Source organism: Plectropomus leopardus, chromosome 17 (genome assembly GCF_008729295.1).
Source record: "Plectropomus leopardus isolate mb chromosome 17, YSFRI_Pleo_2.0, whole genome shotgun sequence".
NCBI classification, from domain to species: domain Eukaryota; kingdom Metazoa; phylum Chordata; class Actinopteri; order Perciformes; family Serranidae; genus Plectropomus; species Plectropomus leopardus.
This window is the reverse complement of record NC_056479.1, coordinates 24,391,470-24,412,085: the sequence shown is the minus strand read 5'-3', so window position 1 is coordinate 24,412,085 and position 20,616 is coordinate 24,391,470. Positions and strand designations below refer to the sequence as shown.

At 38.6% G+C, this 20,616-nt stretch overlaps 1 protein-coding gene across 1 annotated transcript in view; it reads right to left on the bottom strand.

Annotated features, from left to right (window-relative positions):
* Window positions 1–20,616, bottom strand: part of clec16a (C-type lectin domain containing 16A) — a 49,559-nt gene that overhangs the window by 19,551 nt on the left and 9,392 nt on the right. The window contains exons 7-16 of the mRNA XM_042504234.1: window positions 18,005–18,128; window positions 17,080–17,254; window positions 15,625–15,675; window positions 14,664–14,780; window positions 9,367–9,691; window positions 7,246–7,357; window positions 7,027–7,127; window positions 6,174–6,293; window positions 5,249–5,358; window positions 2,308–2,352 (exon numbers count right to left, since the gene is read on the bottom strand). Of these exons, the coding sequence (XP_042360168.1) occupies window positions 2,308–2,352; window positions 5,249–5,358; window positions 6,174–6,293; window positions 7,027–7,127; window positions 7,246–7,357; window positions 9,367–9,691; window positions 14,664–14,780; window positions 15,625–15,675; window positions 17,080–17,254; window positions 18,005–18,128 (1,280 nt within the window). The remainder of the gene's footprint in view (window positions 1–2,307; window positions 2,353–5,248; window positions 5,359–6,173; window positions 6,294–7,026; window positions 7,128–7,245; window positions 7,358–9,366; window positions 9,692–14,663; window positions 14,781–15,624; window positions 15,676–17,079; window positions 17,255–18,004; window positions 18,129–20,616) is intronic.

The following is a 20,616-nucleotide window of genomic DNA, read 5'->3' as shown; positions in this document are numbered from 1 at the left end:
GAAACTTAACTAGCGGCTCCATTATTATTATTATTTTTTTTAGGTTTTTATATCATTCCGTAGCTTCCCAGTAATGTTGCTTAAGAATTCAAACCTGAAAACTCAAATTTTGATCCAAGCAGGTATGTTTTAGCCTCTAAATTGCTATTTCCCCAAGTCCTTCTAAAAACTTGTTTTCCACATGACTTGATGTATTTTCTGCACAATGTCACTGCTATATATAAGCCCAGTAGACTGCATAAAATGGATGTAGCTATTGTGACGTCACCCATTGGTTTTTGGAGTAGCATTTTAAAGTGTTGAATTCAGCATTTCAGTCGTCCCCACCTTGACTTTTTGGAGCCAGAAGAGACCATATTTAGCAGGCAGTTTTGAGCTATAGAGGAGCGAGAGATGGATCTGACTTACAGACTGTGTTTGAAGAATGCAGATGGATCTTCTTCTTAACAAGCCACCGCTGTATACTAAAAAGACTCATTTGCTTCAAGTACTTCTTTCAACTTTTCCTACTTTTCACCACTAGGTCATACGACATGACTCATAACCCATGCCAGTATCATATACTCACAATTGACTCATCTGTCTGCAGTTCTGTGCATGCAGGTTGTTGAAAAATAGTATATGGGAGTCAACACATTCTCACAGCACTTTGTAATAAGTACTGTTTGCTGTGGGAAGAATGCTGTTAATTTTCTTTTTGTTTGTGTTCATGGTCATATTTCTGGACAGCCTCCAAGTGTTACGACATTCTTCTACTGACGCACATAAACCAGTGACTTACTAAACAACAGTTTTTTTTATCTGGGGATATGAAACTGTTGCTGGCCCCCTTCTTGCAAACCTTGGGAGAGGTTTTCCTAAATGACGTTCCATCAACAAAGCAATGTTTGTATCCAAAACAGGAAATGCTTGACAGATAAGACAAGCAGCTTGGGCATGCATAGTTAAGCATCTAAGCATACAAGACAATGATTGCTTATAGGTTAATGTGAATTTTATATAATATTAATGATAAACTCTCTGTCTTTGTGGAACCACACTTATACATCCAAAACATTCCAACTAAAATCTGACACAATACTTGTAAAGGTGTTCTTGAATTAGTGAATGCAATGCTAAATGAAATTGTAATAATATGGTTTAATATTAAAAAGAAATTATTAATCGAGAAATAATCGTGATTATTTATATTAGGAAGCACTTCTCAGATTTCAGCTGTCAGATTAATGATCCTTTAATCCAGATAAACTTTAATCAAATAAATGTTTCATTTAATGAGATTTATTAGTCAAATGTTGTTTCCTCTTCTTAAAGAAAGTAGCTATACTGTTTCACTGTCATCCAAACTGAGAGGATAAGTCGGAGTGGAAGAATTAGTTAAAGCAGGATTTGAAAATCATTTAAACTTTTTTTTTCCATGATCTGCTGAGAACAAAAAGATAGTTAACAAATGAGCATTTATTTCATCAGGAAGCCCTTTTTTTTAAAAAAAAAAAAAAAAATATATATATATTTTTAAAGTCAGCACATTGATCAAAGTGACATTTTCCCAAATGCTGAACTAGAACTTGTCTGCCTCTGTTTGTCCTTCATGATCCATGAGGTCGTATTATGAGGTAAGCACACTTGACTCTGTTGACTGATTCCAAAACTGATATCCAAAGACACTCAAAGAGAAACAGAAAGCACTGACTGCACCGAAAGCATTTTGCCTATGTGTATAAATCTGATGTTTTATAGTATACATGGAGAGCACTTTCAGTTTTACCTTTTACATCCTCAGGGAAACGGTTTCAGTTATAATAAGTGGATACACTCACACACACAGACAAAAGAGACTTAACAGGTAGATTGTGATCAGCTTTTGTTGTGACATGCCCCTCAGGAAGAACCAGTAGCAACAAAAGATTCTCTGTTTACCGTTCTGCCTCTTTAATCTTTTGGTTTATTTTCCTTATTATTGTTGTATTATTATTGTTTGTTTGCCTGTCCCAGCAGAAGTGTCTGTCTGAGCAGCAACAATAGCAAGTTTTTCATGGTAAGACTGACAGCTAAAATCCTTTTGACTCTGCAAAATGCTGCATATTTTGCATTAATGTCATATGTAATACAGAGTCAGTCTGTTTGTTACAGTGTGTTTTTAAGTTAACTTGTTTTTGTGTATATATATATATAGAGTATATACAGTATGTGTTGGTGGATGGGAGAGAAGCACATATTTATGTAGGTTAGTGGTGCATGTTTGTGTGCACTGGGTAGATAAATATCTGGTTATGTGACAGGGTACGCGTTACTGTGTACATTCACCTTATAGAATCTTCGCAGTAAATGCAGACTTTCTTCTCTTGCACCCTGCAAAGACAAACAGTAGGAGATGATTGCAAATACATGGTCTGATCAGGCATGTCGCACACGCACGCACACACAAGTAACATATTCAAGAGGGTTGTGTTTTTAATTTTGGCTTATCTGAGGGACAAAGAAGTTTAAATGGTATTATTTTATACTTTTATACTTCTTTTATACTGAAAAAATAAACTACAGTCCCACAACACCAAAATGGAAATTAAAGCGATGTACTTCTGTGTCTTTTAGCCACCTAAAAAAACAATATCAGTTTAATTGTGCACTTCCTCAATGGAGTGTGGTGTTTTTGATATAATGGTGTCAAATCCCCATCAGTAAGGGTTTTCTTATGTCAAGGTTAAGCAGTTAAAATATTCTAGTGTTGCTAGACTGATACTGATTTTTTAGGTGGCTTAAAACTAATCAGTGAAGGCAGAGTTTGCTCAGCGCCGTTTGATTATATGTACGTGATGCAGCGATTTTCTACCTCTAAGTTATTGTAAATAAACAGTTAAAACTGTGATTCAGTCTATATCTTAGACTGTATAAATATTAGAGGTTTATTGCAGCTAGCTGAAACAGGGCATATTTCCACCTTCTGTGGCAGAGTTGTACATACTTCCATCAATAAATTGATTCTCCCGCAGTTCTTGTATACTGGGACAAGAACAGAAGTCCAATTTAATGGCCTAATTGAGTTATTACTGTGGCACGACTAAGCTGTGCATGTAAACGTACTGAGTAATTCCAACTAACAGTCTAACTGCTGTTTCTGAGAAAGGGTGAGACCTGTCATATCTAACTACTGGTGATACAACATGATAGGAATCTGCATCTGTCTACAATTATGCCATTCCAGTGCTGTTACATGAGGCCTTTTCCTTTAACATCAGTAAATGCCTCCCTGGTTTACCCATTTCACATCAAGAGTTGGAGGAAGGAAAGTTCTAACAACCACTTTAAGCTTTCTTTCCTCCAAATGTCTATGACTCTACTTAACAAGACAACAGTTCCATCCTTAGGTATGTAGTTCATAAGCAAGGAGGCATTATTGCATTTAGTTTCATGCATTATTTTTATAATTTTGTCCTGGTTTTTATGATGCCTATGTATTCATATATTTTATCTCACAAGACTTTTGCAATATTTTACATCATTATTGTGTCCTTGGTGTACCACTGTACTGACTTATTTGCTGCAGCTGTGTGTGGCACTAACACAGAGGCAAAATCTCCCCTTCATGATGATCTGATCTTATCTTATCTTATCTTATAATCAGGGCTCTTCCCACAGTTGCATTAGAATGAGGTAGTTTTAGTTACAGTAATCCTTTGACAAGGAAAGAAGTCGAGTGTGATTAATATTAAACAAAATAAACCCGGAAATGCTGGCCAATTTCCTGTCAGGGAATAGTAATAGGACTAGTCAGCTATTTCCCCATAGCAGGAAGGAAGGGGAATAAGTGGAGTCATGGCTGATTTGAAATAATGTCAATAACATGATTTCAAGGCTGGTTCTCTAGAATTGTATCCAAGTTAGGCAAAATAAACTTTGACTTAAAACAATGATGTAAAAAACCCTCAACATTTTACAGTTCCAGCCAAAGGAGCACCGTCATAATTGAAAGGTGCTTTTCAATAATGGGAAATTATTAAAGCACAAACCCCTAGTGATGTTTTACTGACTAATATCAAACGCAGGTGAAATCTAGTCTCAGAAAAATACGACTATGGGAAGGTTTCAGTTCACTTTGAAATTCTGTTACATCAGATAGTGATTTTTTTTCAAATCCCAACAAAATAACATCACACAGACGGTAGCACAACTACTTTCTGTAACGCCCGAAGAACAGGAATGCAGAGAGAGCGAAAGAGACAGAGAGAGAGAGAGAGAGAGAGAGAGAGCGAAAGAGAGGGGGGCGTGGAGAATTACTCTCAAGTAAGAAGAGGAAATAAAACATTTCTCAGAAGAGTGAAGATAATAAAAAACAAGTGCTGTGCTGTGAAGAGAGGAAGAGGAGTCAGAGGGAGTGAATGAGGAGGAGAAGACAATTAATGACATGAGATGTAGAGATTGGGAAGAGTGCTGGATGAGAGTTAAAGTCTGGTTTGTCCCTACTGAAGAAAGTCTGCCTTCATTACCACAAAGTAGTACTCACTGAGAAACCCTGCAGCTACTAGTTCTGAGGAAATGATGAAGTTCAGTGTAAAGGAGATGCTTTACTGCTATGGATGTCAAAACGTTGGATATTGCTCACATTTGACTTGATACCTAGAATTCTGTATTGGTACCCAACGGTAACTTTTTGTGGTATTGCACTCCCTGTAATAACAAAAACATAATTTTTGAACAAGCTCTGGGGGTGATATAGTCTTGCTCTCTTTCTCTGTGTGCTTCACATCATTAGGGTGATTTGGCCCCTCTGCTCTTTTCAATTCACATGTAGAGCTAAGTCTCTGTCTGTCTGTCAGTCTGTCTGTGTGTCTGCTTGCTTGTCTCTCTAGCTCTCTGTTAAGCGACAACTGTGAAATATGTAGAATAGATGTGCAATTTAAAAAACACAATCAAAAACAGCAGTGACAGGCCTGCTAGGAAATTTCTAAAATTAAAATAGAAAAGAAAATGGACTAGACACCGAAACTATTTGTGCTGAAATAATTATTTCATCTTGCCGGGAGGCTTCGGGACCCTTGGAAGCCCTTCCACCTCCTGTCTAAACCCAGTGTTCTCAGCCAGGTGTGCTCTCAGGTACTGAAATATGTCACTGATTGAATTCAACATGAATCAGTATTTTGTAGTACCAAGTAATATGGCTGTTACCCTGAAAAGCACAGAGTTCAGTACCCAACCATAGATGGATCTGTTTGCATGAGTGTAGCGTGTACATTTGTGTGTGCTGTACCTCCAGGCAGGCCAGATGAACGTCTTTGATAATACAGTTGTTTCCAGACAGCACCGACTGCTTTAATAAAAGGCAGCTCAGTTCCAGGGTAGCTAGACGCACTTTACCATCTACACACACACACACACACACACACACACACACACACACACACACAAGAAATAAATGAATAACTAATGAGGATAACACACTGTAGTTCCATTTTGTTTCTACAAAGTTAAGTACATTTTTTATCAAATATGTAATGAAAAGACGTAAATGTGTTCATAACATGAAATGTTTTACGAGCTACGTGTCTAACAACATGCTCTATTACATTTACAGTCACTTGAAAATAACTTTTCATAATACAAGTAGTGTTCATACAGAATGTGTCCTTGTCCATATGTTCAGCTTAAAGAAAATATCATATGACAGAATGATATATCTTTTCCTATGTTAATTTTATAGTCATCACAGCCATGTCTAGTGGATCTAGACATGGGAGACCCGCCTGTTTTGGCTAAGTCTCCCATGTCTAGATCCATTCCAGGAGAGGATCAATGCATCTGGATTCTTGTTTTATGTCTTTTTTTCCCCTTTTTCTTTCTTTCTTTCTTTATTTCTATTGTCTAATACCAGCGATGGGGGAGAGGGACGGATGGAAGGACGGACGGACGGACGGAAAAAAAACAACCAATTCTGCTCAAATTTCAAAGGGCTAAAGATACAGTCACAGACATAGAGTTGATTTTTAATTCTTTCGAGCACAGCTGCTGTTACTTTTCAAGCAGGGAGAAAACAGTAAGATCATATTTCTCTTAAGCATGTGTCTACATACATACATACATACATAAACAAACAAATGTAAGGTAAAGGAAATCCAAACAGGAATTCACCAAGGACTGGTTTGTATTAGTATTTTAGATAAGTGTGTGTGTGTTACCTGGCTGTGCAGCCTGGCTCATAACTCTGATCAGTCTCTCCACCAGTACCAGGCTGTAGGAGCTCCTCTCCTGGTCAGGAACCGGCAACTGCAAACGCTCCAGAAGATCTCGGTTTATGCCTACACATAAACGGGCGAACAGGCAGGCAGACAGGGTCAGGAAAAAGCTGCAAACAGATTTGCTGGCATAAACTCGAACACTGTGATGATAGTACACCGTCTTGGTCTGTGTCCAATCCAGAAAAAAACCTGAGAAGTGACCTCATTTAAATAAAGTTGGGTTCTCAGATTATAATATATTTCAACCTGGAGTTGCACACTAAGATTGTACTCGCCACCTTCATTGAAGTAATGAGGAAAATGAGGACTCACGTAAAACAACATATCCCTCTGTTATAGAGACATGTTGAGTTGGATACAAGCACAGCGTACTTGGTCTTACAGGATCTATTATAAGAGTGCTTCCTGAACAGATTTCATAATTTGTAGATTGATTTATTTGTAGATCAGCTTTAAAATTATGCTAAAAGTGTGAGTCCCCTTGACAGCGAAAAGACTCGCTGTTTTAAGCAGTCTGTTTGGTCTGCAGAAGAGTTTGAATGACTGCTTTGCCACCAGTCCAAATAAACTGGACTAAGTAGGAAAAAATCTCTTTAGTTTCTCAACTGAATGAAGCAGGCAAGGTGTAAAAGCATCCTCAGTCAGTTCTGTTTTTAGAAATAAAAGCAGCTGTGCGCAGCTTATATGGACCTCCTATACAGATGCCAGTTGCCTTCATTTAGCAGGTATCTAGAACAACCCACTATAACCAACCACATCATGTACATGTGTATAAATGAAAAGAGAGGCCAACCTTTGCTGTGCGACACGGCATAAAGCAGGCAGAGGACAAACAGGGCGTGGTAGTCATCACTGGTGCAGTCGAGAGCGCTGTATACCATGTCTAAGAACGGTCTGCAGAGAGAAAAGATATAATCAATCCAGAAACAATTGTGTCTTTCCTCGTGTTCATTATTTCCACATCTAGGCTAAAATAACAGTTTGATGTGTTCAGATGCGTGTGTACGTGTACCTGCTCCTCTGTGTGTGTGTGCGTGTGGCTGCAGCCGTCTTCTCTTCGTCAGTGATGTTCTGCTCCGTCAGCTCCGACACCATACACTTCTCCATCACCACCATCTCTATCTCTGTGTGCACACACACACGCATACTTTGGACCTACTTACATAATTGTCCATAAAAGCAACATTTTTTGGGAAACATATTTATATTCACATCGCACTTCCTGAACAAAAACACACATCATTTAAAGACAAAATTAGGTCTTGTCACCAAGTGAATATGAGTGAAAAGTCTGAGGTGATTCCTTCTCAACCTTCACAGCCTCAAAAACATGCTAAAATGTTTTAGGCAGCAGAGATCAGCCAATCACAGCATCAGTGTCTGTGTACTTTTGATTAGGGAATAAATTTGCAAATGCATTGTTTAGTGCATAAAATGTACTATTTAATAGGATTAAAATGTTCAGAATGTCACCTACAGTAAATTACCGTCTATCTTTCAAAAAGTCCATTTGATCTCTTTTCTTATCAATCAGTTAAATGGGGTGGGTGTCTTGTTACCACCTTCAGTGGCATATGTCTGATTTTGAAACTAACTGTTCCTCTGTCGCCCACAATGTTATTGGTGTTAAAACCCATGCAGCCAAAAACAATATGTGCATTTGCACTTTAGAAGCAGTTACAATTGTGAAGGTCTGTACACAGACTCTCTGCAAAAAGAGTCTCTATTCAGTCAAAGAAAGAATCACTTCAGACGAGTGAAATGGTATTTTGACCTAACACACACACTCACACTCAGACACTAACAAACACATACATGCACACGGAGCAGGAGTGAGACAGGCGGAGAGGTGAGGAGCACAGGATGGATGGTGTGTCACCGTGGAAATGGACAATTGGCTGCCATGGAGATTGTGTTGGGCGTGTGGTCAGTGGTAACCATGGGGAAATTAAAAAGGTGCCAAACAGGGGAAGCAGCTATAAGAGGGAGGCCTCATCTCCAAATCAGGCAAAGAGGAATTTTCAAATCTATTCATTTTCTCTCTGCAGTTTTTCTTCTGCATTGTTTAGCTTTACTTTCAACGCTGTTCTTCAACAAGATAACAACATGTTGTTGGTTTTCACACTTTTCCTTTTTCAGGAATCATTCATGCCTCTTACTGATGAAACTGTAAATGCATAGAGGTGACAGTAACAGTCATGTGCACACTGAATTAGGCGACTAGGGATGGGAATTGATCAGATTTCATTATGCTATTATCAGTTCTACTGATTGCTCTGTTTCTTGATCAATACCTGGACAATTTTCTGTATGGAGGAAAGGGTGTTTTCACTGTTTTAATGTCTGTTTTTATCTTTCATTTAGGTTTCCTTAGTCACATAAAATCTACAAAGAAAATGTTCTTATAACAAAGGAGAAAGACTTTCTTTGATCATGTAGCCCAGAGTTACTCTATAATTCTCTGGATTAGCAAGTGTGTGAATTACACTGCAGACTGGATTCTTGACTCACAGAGACAAACAGAGTGACAGGGCGGCTGACTCATATGAACGGGTCTGATGCAGGCTGAATACGCAGCGACAGGTCTGTGTTACAGAGCAGCATTTATTAAAAATACATCTGTTGGGTACTGCTGTGGTAATTTAACTCATCACACAGTATGATTTTGTGTTGCACATGTAACATTAATGTCACACTAGAGTACTCTTGTCAAGCTTCTTCATGAAATTAAGTCACACTTTGGGCAATTTTCTCCTCTACGCTATGACTTCTTGTTGCGAGTTTCCAGCAGCGTAGATGCATGAGTTTGACGTCACTATTTTGCAGAAAAACATGCCGGCATCTTTAAGAGGAATTGATAAGCTTGGAGGCATACGATTCCAATGGATTGGACAACGTAAAACTGTCTTTCGATTCCCATCCCTTCAGGCAAACAAAATGTCTGATGTCATCTTTAGTTATTCTGACTTTTAAAGAGTTAATTTCTCTCTTTTCTGTTTGGAGACAAGGGCTGCTGCTGTGGTGGCTGTTGGGTAACCAGGGTGCATCATGGGAGACTGTGTCTGATTGATGGGAGTAAAGAAACACTGACAAACAGTCTCGTACTGCTGTGTCCAGTGAGACACACACTCACCTTCCGCCGTCTCCCCACTTGCTCTGCTTCCCTTAGAACTCCCACCTCCTCCTCCTCCTACTCCCTCTGTACCTTTTCCCTTCTCCCTCTCTCGGCCTCCCTCCCTCTCTCCTCCTCTGCTGTCGTCGTCCCAGCCCTCCTCTGCTCCTACTCCGCCGCCGCCTCCTCCCCCTCCCCCAGCCCTTTCGTCATCCTCCTCCTCGCCTAGGTTCTTGTAGTTTGGCCTCTTCTGAGGTCTCTTGCGGCCACGGTGGCGGGATAGCTCCAGGGAGCGCTCCAGAGACTCAGGGGGCTTGGTGAAGCGACGTACACCTCCTGCACTGGCCTGGGGGTTAAAGAAGAACACAGAGACAAGGGCGTGAGATGGCAAGACAACATATGACTGAGAGTGACAAGTTATTATTTTGACAATATGTCAAAATTCTTTCTGGTGATCATGAAATTGTGAAAGCATTTTTTATCATGTGCTTTAGGTTAAAATAAAGCAGTTGCCACTCCATAACTTTGCTTATTGGTTTTTGACATTTATAGTGGTATCACAGTAGTAACTCTGCACCGTACCTCTCAGTATGTGCTGAATACAAAAGGCAGATAAAAGGCTCAGAAAAGGCTCTAAACACGTGATTAAAAAATGGGAGGAGTGTAACCTGTTAGGTAGTGATATTCTGAGGGAAAGACACTCAGAAGCAGGATACTAAGAAGAAACTAACTTTCCTGTTTCCAGGAAGCGATATTACTGTCACCCTTTTACTGGCAGAAGTGCGTGCAAAAAACTGACACACATAAACACGCATAATACACAAAACACCACTGATGTGCAAATGATTGTCTCACACATGCACACAAATACCGAGCCACAAGGCAAACACTTCTTGCACTATCTTGTTGATCTAAGTCTGCTAACACACAAAAGCCTCTTCCTCCCTGATACTTTTTATCAGTCAAAAATGACCACTTGACACACACACAAACTGGCTCTGAGGTCACTTTAGAGAGGCAGTACTAGAGCTAGAAATAACCAAAATTCTCACATACAGCCCTCAACTTTAAAACGAACGCAGATATGCACACAGGAAACTGGTGCAGTTGGTAAATGATAAGATGCTGCGCAGAGACGTCAACACCGACTTACAGTAAAACTAAGTGATCATGATGACAATGATAACTACTTCTGCCAATTCTTTTCTTGTAAAGTTATTTTGTGGGCCTTTTGTCTTAAATGGAGAGTACAGGTGAAGAGTGACAGGAAAGGGGGGAATGACAGAGAGGGGGCAACATGCAGCAAAGGGCCCCTGGTTGGAAATTAATCCAGGCCACTGCAACAAGGAAACAGCCTTAGTATACGTTGCGCACGTTCTACTAGTTGAGCTACTGAGGCGCACTTCTATTGCTAATTCTGATCATAAAATTGCTGCAAAGCTTCAGATTAAAATAATTTAATAAACTTTATGAATAACTACGGCCGTACTACATATCTAAAAAAGAAAGTAATGAGGAGCTTGGGCTCAGGTTTATATGGACTCAGTAATAGCTAACAGTAACAAACACAAATTCAAAATTAGACACACACATCCTGTAGTGGGTGCTGGATCCAACACGAACTAAAGGTCTGAGGGAGAGTATATTGGTTCAAAACGTCACTTGTGTTTGCAGAATAAAAATCCTTTAATGGGAGCTCCCTGGTGTGTGGATCTCCATCTACAACAGTAACAAACAGATCAAGACTGTACAGAGTCCAATGGTGCTGGCAAAAAAGGGCCACTGAATACCACGGTGATCCTTCTTTTGTGGTTTTGTTTCTATACAGAGGTTAAATTTTGTTGAAGAAGACAAGGTGAAACTAGGTGGCCCTATTTCACTTCGCTTCTTATGCTAACACAAACCACCAAGCGTGAACACGTGAACATGTAGGTACACACATATACGTGGTTTGCAGTGTCAGAGGATGAAGGCCCCTCTTCCTTATGTGCCACGAACAGCTGCAGTTTCTCAGCATACACACTTACTGAAAGGAGCTGTGTGTCAAATTAATCAAAACTAAAAGTTTTAATTTTTGTTTCGCCCTTCTCTGTAATCCCTTTCTCCCACACCCACTCTTGTCTTCCTTTTTGGCTTGTCTTCAAGTTTCCATGAGAGGAAAGGTGGTCTTATTAGGCATAAACACTTGAGAACGCCTTAGTTTCAGCGCACTCTGTGGCGAGGTATTCACAGAGGAATTCCATAATGGGATTGAGACAAAATAATACAGAAAAGTGGGAATTTAAGATTAAATTCTGCCTTTTAAATGTTTGTTTCAGATGAAGTCAGCCCTAGTTTTTGACTATTACCTAAAACATGATAAAGCTAAAGGCCTTCTCCGCTAATTCTACTAATTTCCACAGAATAATTAAAAATGTCTTTGTAATCCTCCCTGTAGCCAGTCAACAAAAACACTGATATCTGTATCATCCATCTGTATGGCTGGGTATGTCCTAGGCTTGAACTATAGTTGCTGCTAAAAAATGGTGTGTATGCTGTCAGACACAAACCACAGACCAGCAATAGTGTGTGTTGCACCTGTTGCTGACTATGTTCTGGTAAACCGCTCACACTGAGCCTATGCTGAGAAATTAATGGAGGTCATGGAGCATGCAAGGCAAACCTACACACACACACACACACACACACACACACACACACACACACACACACACACACACACAGAGACACCCAACAGCACAACAAAATAGGGCACCATGTGCAGAAAGAAGATAAAGATAAACTTCAAATGCACACAACAAAAACAGCTGCATGTGCTTTTAGCGAAAAAAAGATGCAGACATGCAGATGTTGACATTATGTATCTTACTGGTGCACTTGCAAGTAAACACATGTAGGAGAGAGAGAGAGAGAGATACTTTTTCCAGGAAAGAGATTTGGGTTAGGTGCGCCAGCCCTGTCAGTGTTTCATCATGTGACCTAATTTCCTGCCACATCACAGACAAACAGGAAGCATATGACCACCTGAGCAGAAACAGGGCCCATGCCTCATCTGTCGCTGTTTCATCTACAATAAATCAAACAATAACACATTGTCACATCTATCTGATGTGGCGGAAACAGTTCATATCCGCAATCCAGCGCATGTTAAAAAAAGAAAAAAGAAAAGAATATTCTTTTGTACAACTATTTAATCACCTCTTAGGCCACATCTGATTTAGAAAGATTTTTTTCCCATAAAAAATCATTTTGCTCAAACACAGGTGTCTTACGTGCCTGGGATCATGCAGAACGAACAAACATTTGAACACAGGTATGTGCACAAGCAATAAGCAATAAGTAAAGTAAAGATGCACACATCACTGTTATGTATACATCACTGTTATTGTACATTATATGTAGCGGACTCTAGGAAGAATAGCGGCAGCTATGATGCAGCTAATAGGGATCCTAAATAAAACTAAACTTCAGGTTAATGCAACTCAGTGGTTTGAATAAGTAACCAGTCATTTATTTAGAATAATAAAGCTTATTTGACTCTTAAGTAGAAAAAATATTAATTCAAGTTATGGGCCATGCTGAATGCTGTTGTGCCTTAAAGAAAGGCAAACTATCAAGTGGATTAGTGGCAGAACAGCAGAAAACAAATAAAGTGAAAAAACACAGGACCTAACTCAGATAATTAGCTGGATTACTGGTCTAAAAAAAGCCTATCTCAATCATATCTCTCTAGTTTATTTTAAGTGTGAAGTTTATTTTTTTTCTATTTCTGTAGCTTCTAAAGTACATATATAGATACTGTCTTAAACTTAATATATTCATACTTAAAATTTAGAAAAAAAAAGCTACTCAACACAATATTTCAAAAATGAAACGTGGCAGATTTTAAAGTCCAAAAGATGCAGAGACAGGGAAAAGCATGGCCCAATGAAAAGCTGGTAGTAGGGACTTGTTTGGGTCTGCTGTGGTAGACCGACGCTGTCAAGACATCACGCCTAGATGCACATTCACTGAAAAGGTAGGCTGCTTCTTACAACAGCCACAGGTCTGACTGACACTGACACACACACACACACACACACACACACACACACACACACACGCGTGCGCGCATACACACGCATACACACGCATACACACAACACAGAGAATAACCACAAGGGTTCTCAGAAATGCTCACCACCTCAACAACACCCACCTGGCTTTACAAACAGATGGTCAAAAAATTAAGAAGAGAGAGAGAGAGGGAGGGGAAGTGAAGAGTCTGTATTCACAGTAGAAGAAGAAAATGAGCAGAAGACAGAGTTAGAAAATGACATGAGTCAGATGGGGCAGATGAGGGGGAGACAAGGGGGAAATAGAAAAAGGCAAAGAGAAGGGAAATAACATGAAGATAGAGATGTAAATACAAACAGACGTGCAGGGGAAGTCAGGATGTTTCAATCCAAGGCTGGAAATAAGGGAGAGAGTGTAAAGAAGAAAAAAACAATGTCGATAATTAGCATATAGCTGGCATGTTGTGGGTGAATCATGGAGAAAACGATGACCCCACGATCTCATAACTACCTACACACACTTCTGGTTCTCAAGTCTTATGTGTGTGTAACTGTGTGCATCCATGTAGTCGCCTGCGTAGGCGTGCTTATGTGCATTACTTGCTTGTACGCTATAGTCCCAGTGTTTATATGAGTGTTCTAGTGTGACTATGTATCACAATGTACAGTGCATGTGTATATTGCCAATTAGTGGTTTGTAAAGGAGCTGTATGTGGCATTCAGAGCATATCTATGACTCAGAGTCAGCGGTGCAACTGTCAGCACACACTTTTCCAGATTGAGGTGGCTGAGCTGGCGGCTAGCTGCTAACAGTGCTAATTCCATAAACAGTGCTAACAATAAATACAGTGCGAAAAAAGCTAACATTGTTAACCTGAGGCAACAACGGAGGGTGGTATGCCTCTGCGACGATGCCTTCCCGATATCAGCTGTAACAGCTATATGAGCGCAGTGCAGAGCAGCGACAATTAACTAACCGGTGAGACACACACAGAGGAACTCACATGCATTAACAAACACTCTCAGCTGGACCGTTTTCCACAATAACGAAAAGAGAAGCTCAAATTACAACACAGAGAGGTAGTGTGACTTCATTCTCTGCTCTGGAAACCACTACTCCACTATGTCTTTACAAAGCAAATGATGGTTTACTGCTATATTCACACTCTGAATGCTCTGTTTTCCATGTTTGTCTGTATGGTGTGTGTATATAGTGTGTTTGACGGTATTATGTTTTTCTGAGTGTGCACATGTATGAATTACCGTGCTCTTGTGTTTGCTGGGCATGTCTGTCTGTGGTGTGAAGACAGACAGATCTCCATTGAGAATAACTTCAGCCAGGGCATTGACCATTGGCTGATAGTGGATGATGAGAAACACCTGGAAAACAAAAAGACATACACAGTTAAGAAAATAATACAAACATATTTAAAAAGAAGAACCGTTCATCGAAAATGAAATGACGTATGTATGTATATACGTATATGTCTTCCTCTGTACAAAACTGTGTCTTTTGACTGTATTACGTGTCAAATAAAAGTCTGAACAGGATACTTTAAATTTTAAAGTAAAACTTTGAAAGCAGAAGCAGTTAATTGGACAGGTTTAACTCAACAAACAACACACATGTGCCTGAAACTCTTTTTTTTTTGTTACAGAAATATCACTGAGTTCAGGATCCTCAGGGGTTTCAGAGCAGGAAATAAACTGACATGAAATTCACCGAAGTGATTCATAGAAATTTTACTTTGTGCGCATAATTTTCTTTTCAGTGTTTAACACATTTGATCAGGGATTAAAGGTATACTAGGAAGGGGTTTCCTAAAAAAACAATAGATTCATACAAAAGTAAGTTCTCTATTATCACCTATGACACACGAGGTGTTTGTTTATTTATCTGCAGAGACTTTTCCCTCTATCTGTATTTTCTCATCTCATCTCAAGACAAGACATTATAAAAACGTCAAGTCATTATAAAAACGTAGCGAACAACAAGGAGCGCGTATGGGACACGTTGTGGACAAAGTGCCGAAAAAATGCAAAAACAGTGAATCTGGGGTTGGCTTTCACTTTCAGTTTTGCCGGTAATACCATTTATAAACAGTAACAAACAACACCTGCATAGTCTAAAAGGCCAGAATGACTTGCAGATTAAAATCAAACCACACAACTAAAATATTCCAGTTTTTTAGCAATAGCTGGCCATCTGTTGTGTGTTGCTTACCTGAGACAGCAGGTAGAGGGACACCTGAGGGTTGATCTTTCGCTCTTCAGACTAAAGAAACAGAACAATTAAAGACCAGTCAGTGTCATACATGTAGCAGGTGCATAGCTAGTACCTAATGGAAAAGGAAAGGTATCATGAAATACGTTGAGATAAGACAAAGTAAAGACCTGGAATGATTTAATAGTCTGATAATCATTAATCAATAGTTTAATAGGTCGTACCAGTGTTGTTTTTGTTAAACCTTCCTTTTGTGCTGTTATTTTCAAAAGCATTTGACAGACCATACAATACAACCCATCAAATGTATGACAAGTTTTTACAACATCCATGGTTGATAATTATTTGTTATCCCTCATGATATTCCAAACACAGTATCTTATGAATGCAATACTATATGGCATCTGAATGGTGATAATTTGTCATCAGACCATCTCAGCATCTGAATGCACCTCCACTTCGTCATTTTAACACTGTCAATACTCAACCATTTAACATTTTAAAATTAAGTAACTTTGGGGGGGGTGGGTGTTTCATTATGCATCATCTATGTTGAGCAAGTTTTAAGTCATTCTGATAACGCATTAAAATGAAAACCACATTCAATAGTGACAGCACTGCTTGCATGAATTTGGAAATAGTTGTCAATGTGAGTTTTATATGAATTTATATCAATGTAAATGGAATATCTTGACGCATTTTCAATATGTCACCTTGGACTGTGAAGGACATTGTCACAGTTTTCAGACATTAGACAGACTAAACATTTATTGAATATTTGAAAAAAAAAAGAAGATTAAATTAATAATGAAAAGAATTATTACTTTTTAAAATATATTTTGTTTTGTTTTGTTTTTAGCCCATATAAGGCTGCAACTGAGCTGAATGTACACACACATAGTTTCTCTGACAGTGTTTAACACATTAGCATACAGGAAAAATATACGTGCATAGGTGTTATCACATGTCATGTGCTTACATTTTAGTGTTAACATTTCTTAGTAATGAACGGAGGAAGCAGGTTTTAAACAACAAAATCTCTCCATTTCAAGCAAGTTAACGTCAGCGTAAAATTATTACAAGTTCTCATGTCACCCTTCACACAGATGACCTCACAAACTAAACACAAACTAAAGACGAGCCCCTATTCTTATGTTACGGCTAGCTCAAACAGCTAACATCAAAATGGTCACAATATCTGGAGAGAAGTTTACCACATGTGAATTACTGAAGTAAATGAATGAATAAATGAGAACCAAATACCAAGCACCACAAAGGGACTCCTGTAGCAAGATGGAAAGAAAGACAGTTAAACAAAGAGTCCTGCCTATATAGCCTCAGCCCACTGATCAGCACAGGCGCCTGCCATCAGAGGATCTAGTTAGAGTGATCAACAGAAAACGACAAACTAAAATAAAATGTAATAATGTAGAGAATCAGGTGAAGGAAACATACCGTCTCAGGGATAACCAAAGAATAGACGTAAAGGGGTAGGAACAGACGGTTGAGAAGGTGGTCGGTCAAGACGTCGTTAAGGAATTCACAGTTGATAATGAGGATATCGTTCAGGTAGTGCAGATGGTCAAGGTGCTCCGCTACCAGGTCGCTTAACTTCCCTCTGTTTTTATGTCTGCAACACAACGAGAGGCATGAAAAACTCATGGCGTTGATGCTTAATTTATTCTTTTAAATCACAATTTTAAAACCCATTTTTATAGACTTGATTTTATATGATGTTGCCTTTTAAATTATTTTATTTAACTTATTTTAATGTTTTACTTATTTAATTTCTTTTTGTTTTAAGTTGCAATAGCCTTTAAAGTTTTGTTATTTATGGTCTGTTTATTTGTATTAATTTATATTGATAGTTTGCGTCCCGCATCTTGCATTATCTATGTAATTTTATCTAACTCTACCCTAGTTTTGTTTGGCTTGTGTACAGTAGGACTGTTTGGCTTTCTGTTGTTGTATTGCCTTCCTAGTATCCTATTTCTGCTTTTGCTTTGCTTATAAAACTTTTGTAAAGATGCTCTATAAATTAGGTTGCAATAATTATAATAGTAACAACAATAATAGTAGTAGTAGTAGTATTGTATGTTATTAAAACAAATGGCATTTTCATGTATGTACAGATTCACAATATGTATATTACGACACTGATGTATAGTGATAAATACATTTTTCTAGCCTAAAAGCTGCTTAGATGGAAATTTACAGGTTGTATTCAGCTATTTTTATTAAGTATTTCATAATGCAATGTATACAATGCATCATGCCCAAGAGTAGAATCATCATTTAAGGAGCAAAAACTAGACATACCTGACCCCTAGAGGCCTAAGTGAGAATCACTCTGATAAACACTGAGCAAGACGGCACTTACTCTTCATCTGTCTGCACACACTTGTCCAGCTCGATGACGTGGCTGCCAATAAACCAGACCAAGTTGCTGAAATATGGGACCGCCGTCTTATCTCGAATGTAGTGCAGCATGTGCTGGTTGTCCACTGGAGATGAGGGTCAGGAACGAGACAGAGGTTAGGATTGTTACCAAGGCTGGTCACTGATATGACATACCCACACACACACTCACACACATATACACATATTTTGTGATCCCAGAGAATTACCAGACTGTGACAGTTAAATATGATTTTCTAATAACAACAAAAACCATTAAGATTACAGGACAATTAAAAAAAACAACAACCATGTGAAGTCAAATTAAGTACATGAATTGGCTTATTGTTACTATTTTTTTTTTTTTAATGGGGATACTACTGGAGTGTGATTAAGAGGGAAGCCAGTTCAGTTTCATATCAGAGCAACAGTGTGAATGGGGCTACTCTCGCTGTTGTAAACCAAGAAAAAAAATCTTTTTGAACCGCTCTTACGTCTTTTTAATCTAGGTCTGTGATCTGATCCTGCACTCACAAGTTCGTCATGCTCATTGATGCTTTCTGAAGAGGAGTTATCTTTAGACAGTGCAAGATCTGAGCCTGATTTTGTCAGTTTGTATTAATAGTAATGAAAGTCACAAGATTAGTCAAAGAACTTTTTTAAAAAGAACTTAAAAAATTTCATTCATGTCAAAAGGTCACAAGGGAACTCCACCCAGCTTGAGGCTCAAGGCAACATTAGCTGTTACGAGCATAACACATGCAAATCTCTGACTTAACTATAAGCTGCATTGTGAGTAGTTGCATTATAGGTTCCAGGTTTCATATAAAAGACAATATTTCTGCTGAATTCTTATTTTTAACTGTCCATTTTGAGTCTGTCAGCATTACAGTAGTGCAATGCTAGATCGGGGTAGTACTCTTTAACGGACAGTTATCTCCAAAATCAAAAATACCTCCTCTTACCTGTAGTTCTATTTATCAATTATTATTATTTCGGTGTCTAATCGAGGCTGAGAGGCTTGTGCCTGTGACAGTGTGAAATGTAAACATTAATGGCGCACTCCTCAGCTGGGCTGTAACGTAAAGTACGTTGTGTTGTGTTGTCTTGTGAAAGTACAAGATGGCGCCGTGAGAGTGGCAGCCTGTTGCAGCAGCTCTTTGAATGTGTTTTTTTTTTATTGTTTTCTATAAAGTTTTTATAGTGTTTTATTGTATACTGTTCTGTGCATCTGGGCACTCCACAACGCCAAGATGTTTTTTTGGAAATTCGGACATTTTTTTACTAAATTTCCCTCCGGGAATCAATAAAGTCGTCTAAGCTTGCTCAGTAATGCTAAGTGAACTAGCAGTAGATGCACGCTTCCTTTTGCACAGTGGTATGGTTGTTGGGTGTCATTTAGTAGAAAGAAAATAGTTCCTACATGAAACTGCTAACAACAATGTTTATGGACTATCTTCATGTAACTGGGTCATGAATTCTGGAAGGAGACATTGCTGTTGAGATTTTCAGATGTATTTTTTTTGGCGCTTTGAGTACCACAAGCAGAATGCAAATCTAGTTTCATTATATTGGAAAGAAGGCAGACATCTCTACAGCCGATACCTCCCGACACTGCAACTCAAGCCAAAACAATCTAGTATGATAAATAGCACTTCAGAAAAGAGGAAAAATACGTATTTGCAAGCAGTCTTATTTAACTGGAAGAGAAAATACAGAGCAGAAAAATCTGACAAATACGTTACACAGTATTTGCAAATATTTCCATGATCAGTTTTCATGTGTTTGAAATAAAAGCCTACTCTAGTTCAGCACACAGGGCACTTTAGGGAAACCAAGACATTTTAGATGATCACTGTAGGATACATCTGTTCTGTGAAGGACGTCTTAATTGACTTGAGATGCAAACAGTGCTGGTGTAGCGACACTTTCTCATGTCATAAATGCAAATAAAAGCTGATCGTAATCTCATAATGCCAATCTACACGGGTCAAACAGAGACAAATCATGAATGAGCAGCCAAATCACATCAATGAATTACATAATAGCAGAAAACAAATAGACAAATCACAAGCTGCCACTACTCAAAGTCAGTGTCATTCCAGCTTTGTCCATTTAATGGATCAAGTGATAATTAAATCAGAGGGTGACACTGACTAAATAACCACAGTGACCAAAACTGTCAAACCCATCACCAAAATAACAACCAACAAGTGGGGCTCAACTGAATTAAGTGTGTGGTACAATTGAACCAAAAAAAATTTGTAAAAAAAAGCATGCAGGTTTTTCCGCATGTGTGTAGGTGGTGATACAGACTGATTTACAAAAACAGGAATTGCTAGGATATTCATAACAGTACATTTATAACAAATACATCATCAGGTACAAGTAGGGCTGGGTATCAACAAACACTGACAAGTAATGGATTATAATTACTCATTTTAAACCATCTTTTGTAAACATTTCAAATTGGCGGCATTAAAATCTATATATGACAAGTGTCATTGCCAGCATCTATACTGATAAAATCAGCCAACTTTGAAAACTTTAATTAATTAAAAGGAAAGAAAATAACAAGAAAACATGTTTCTAGGA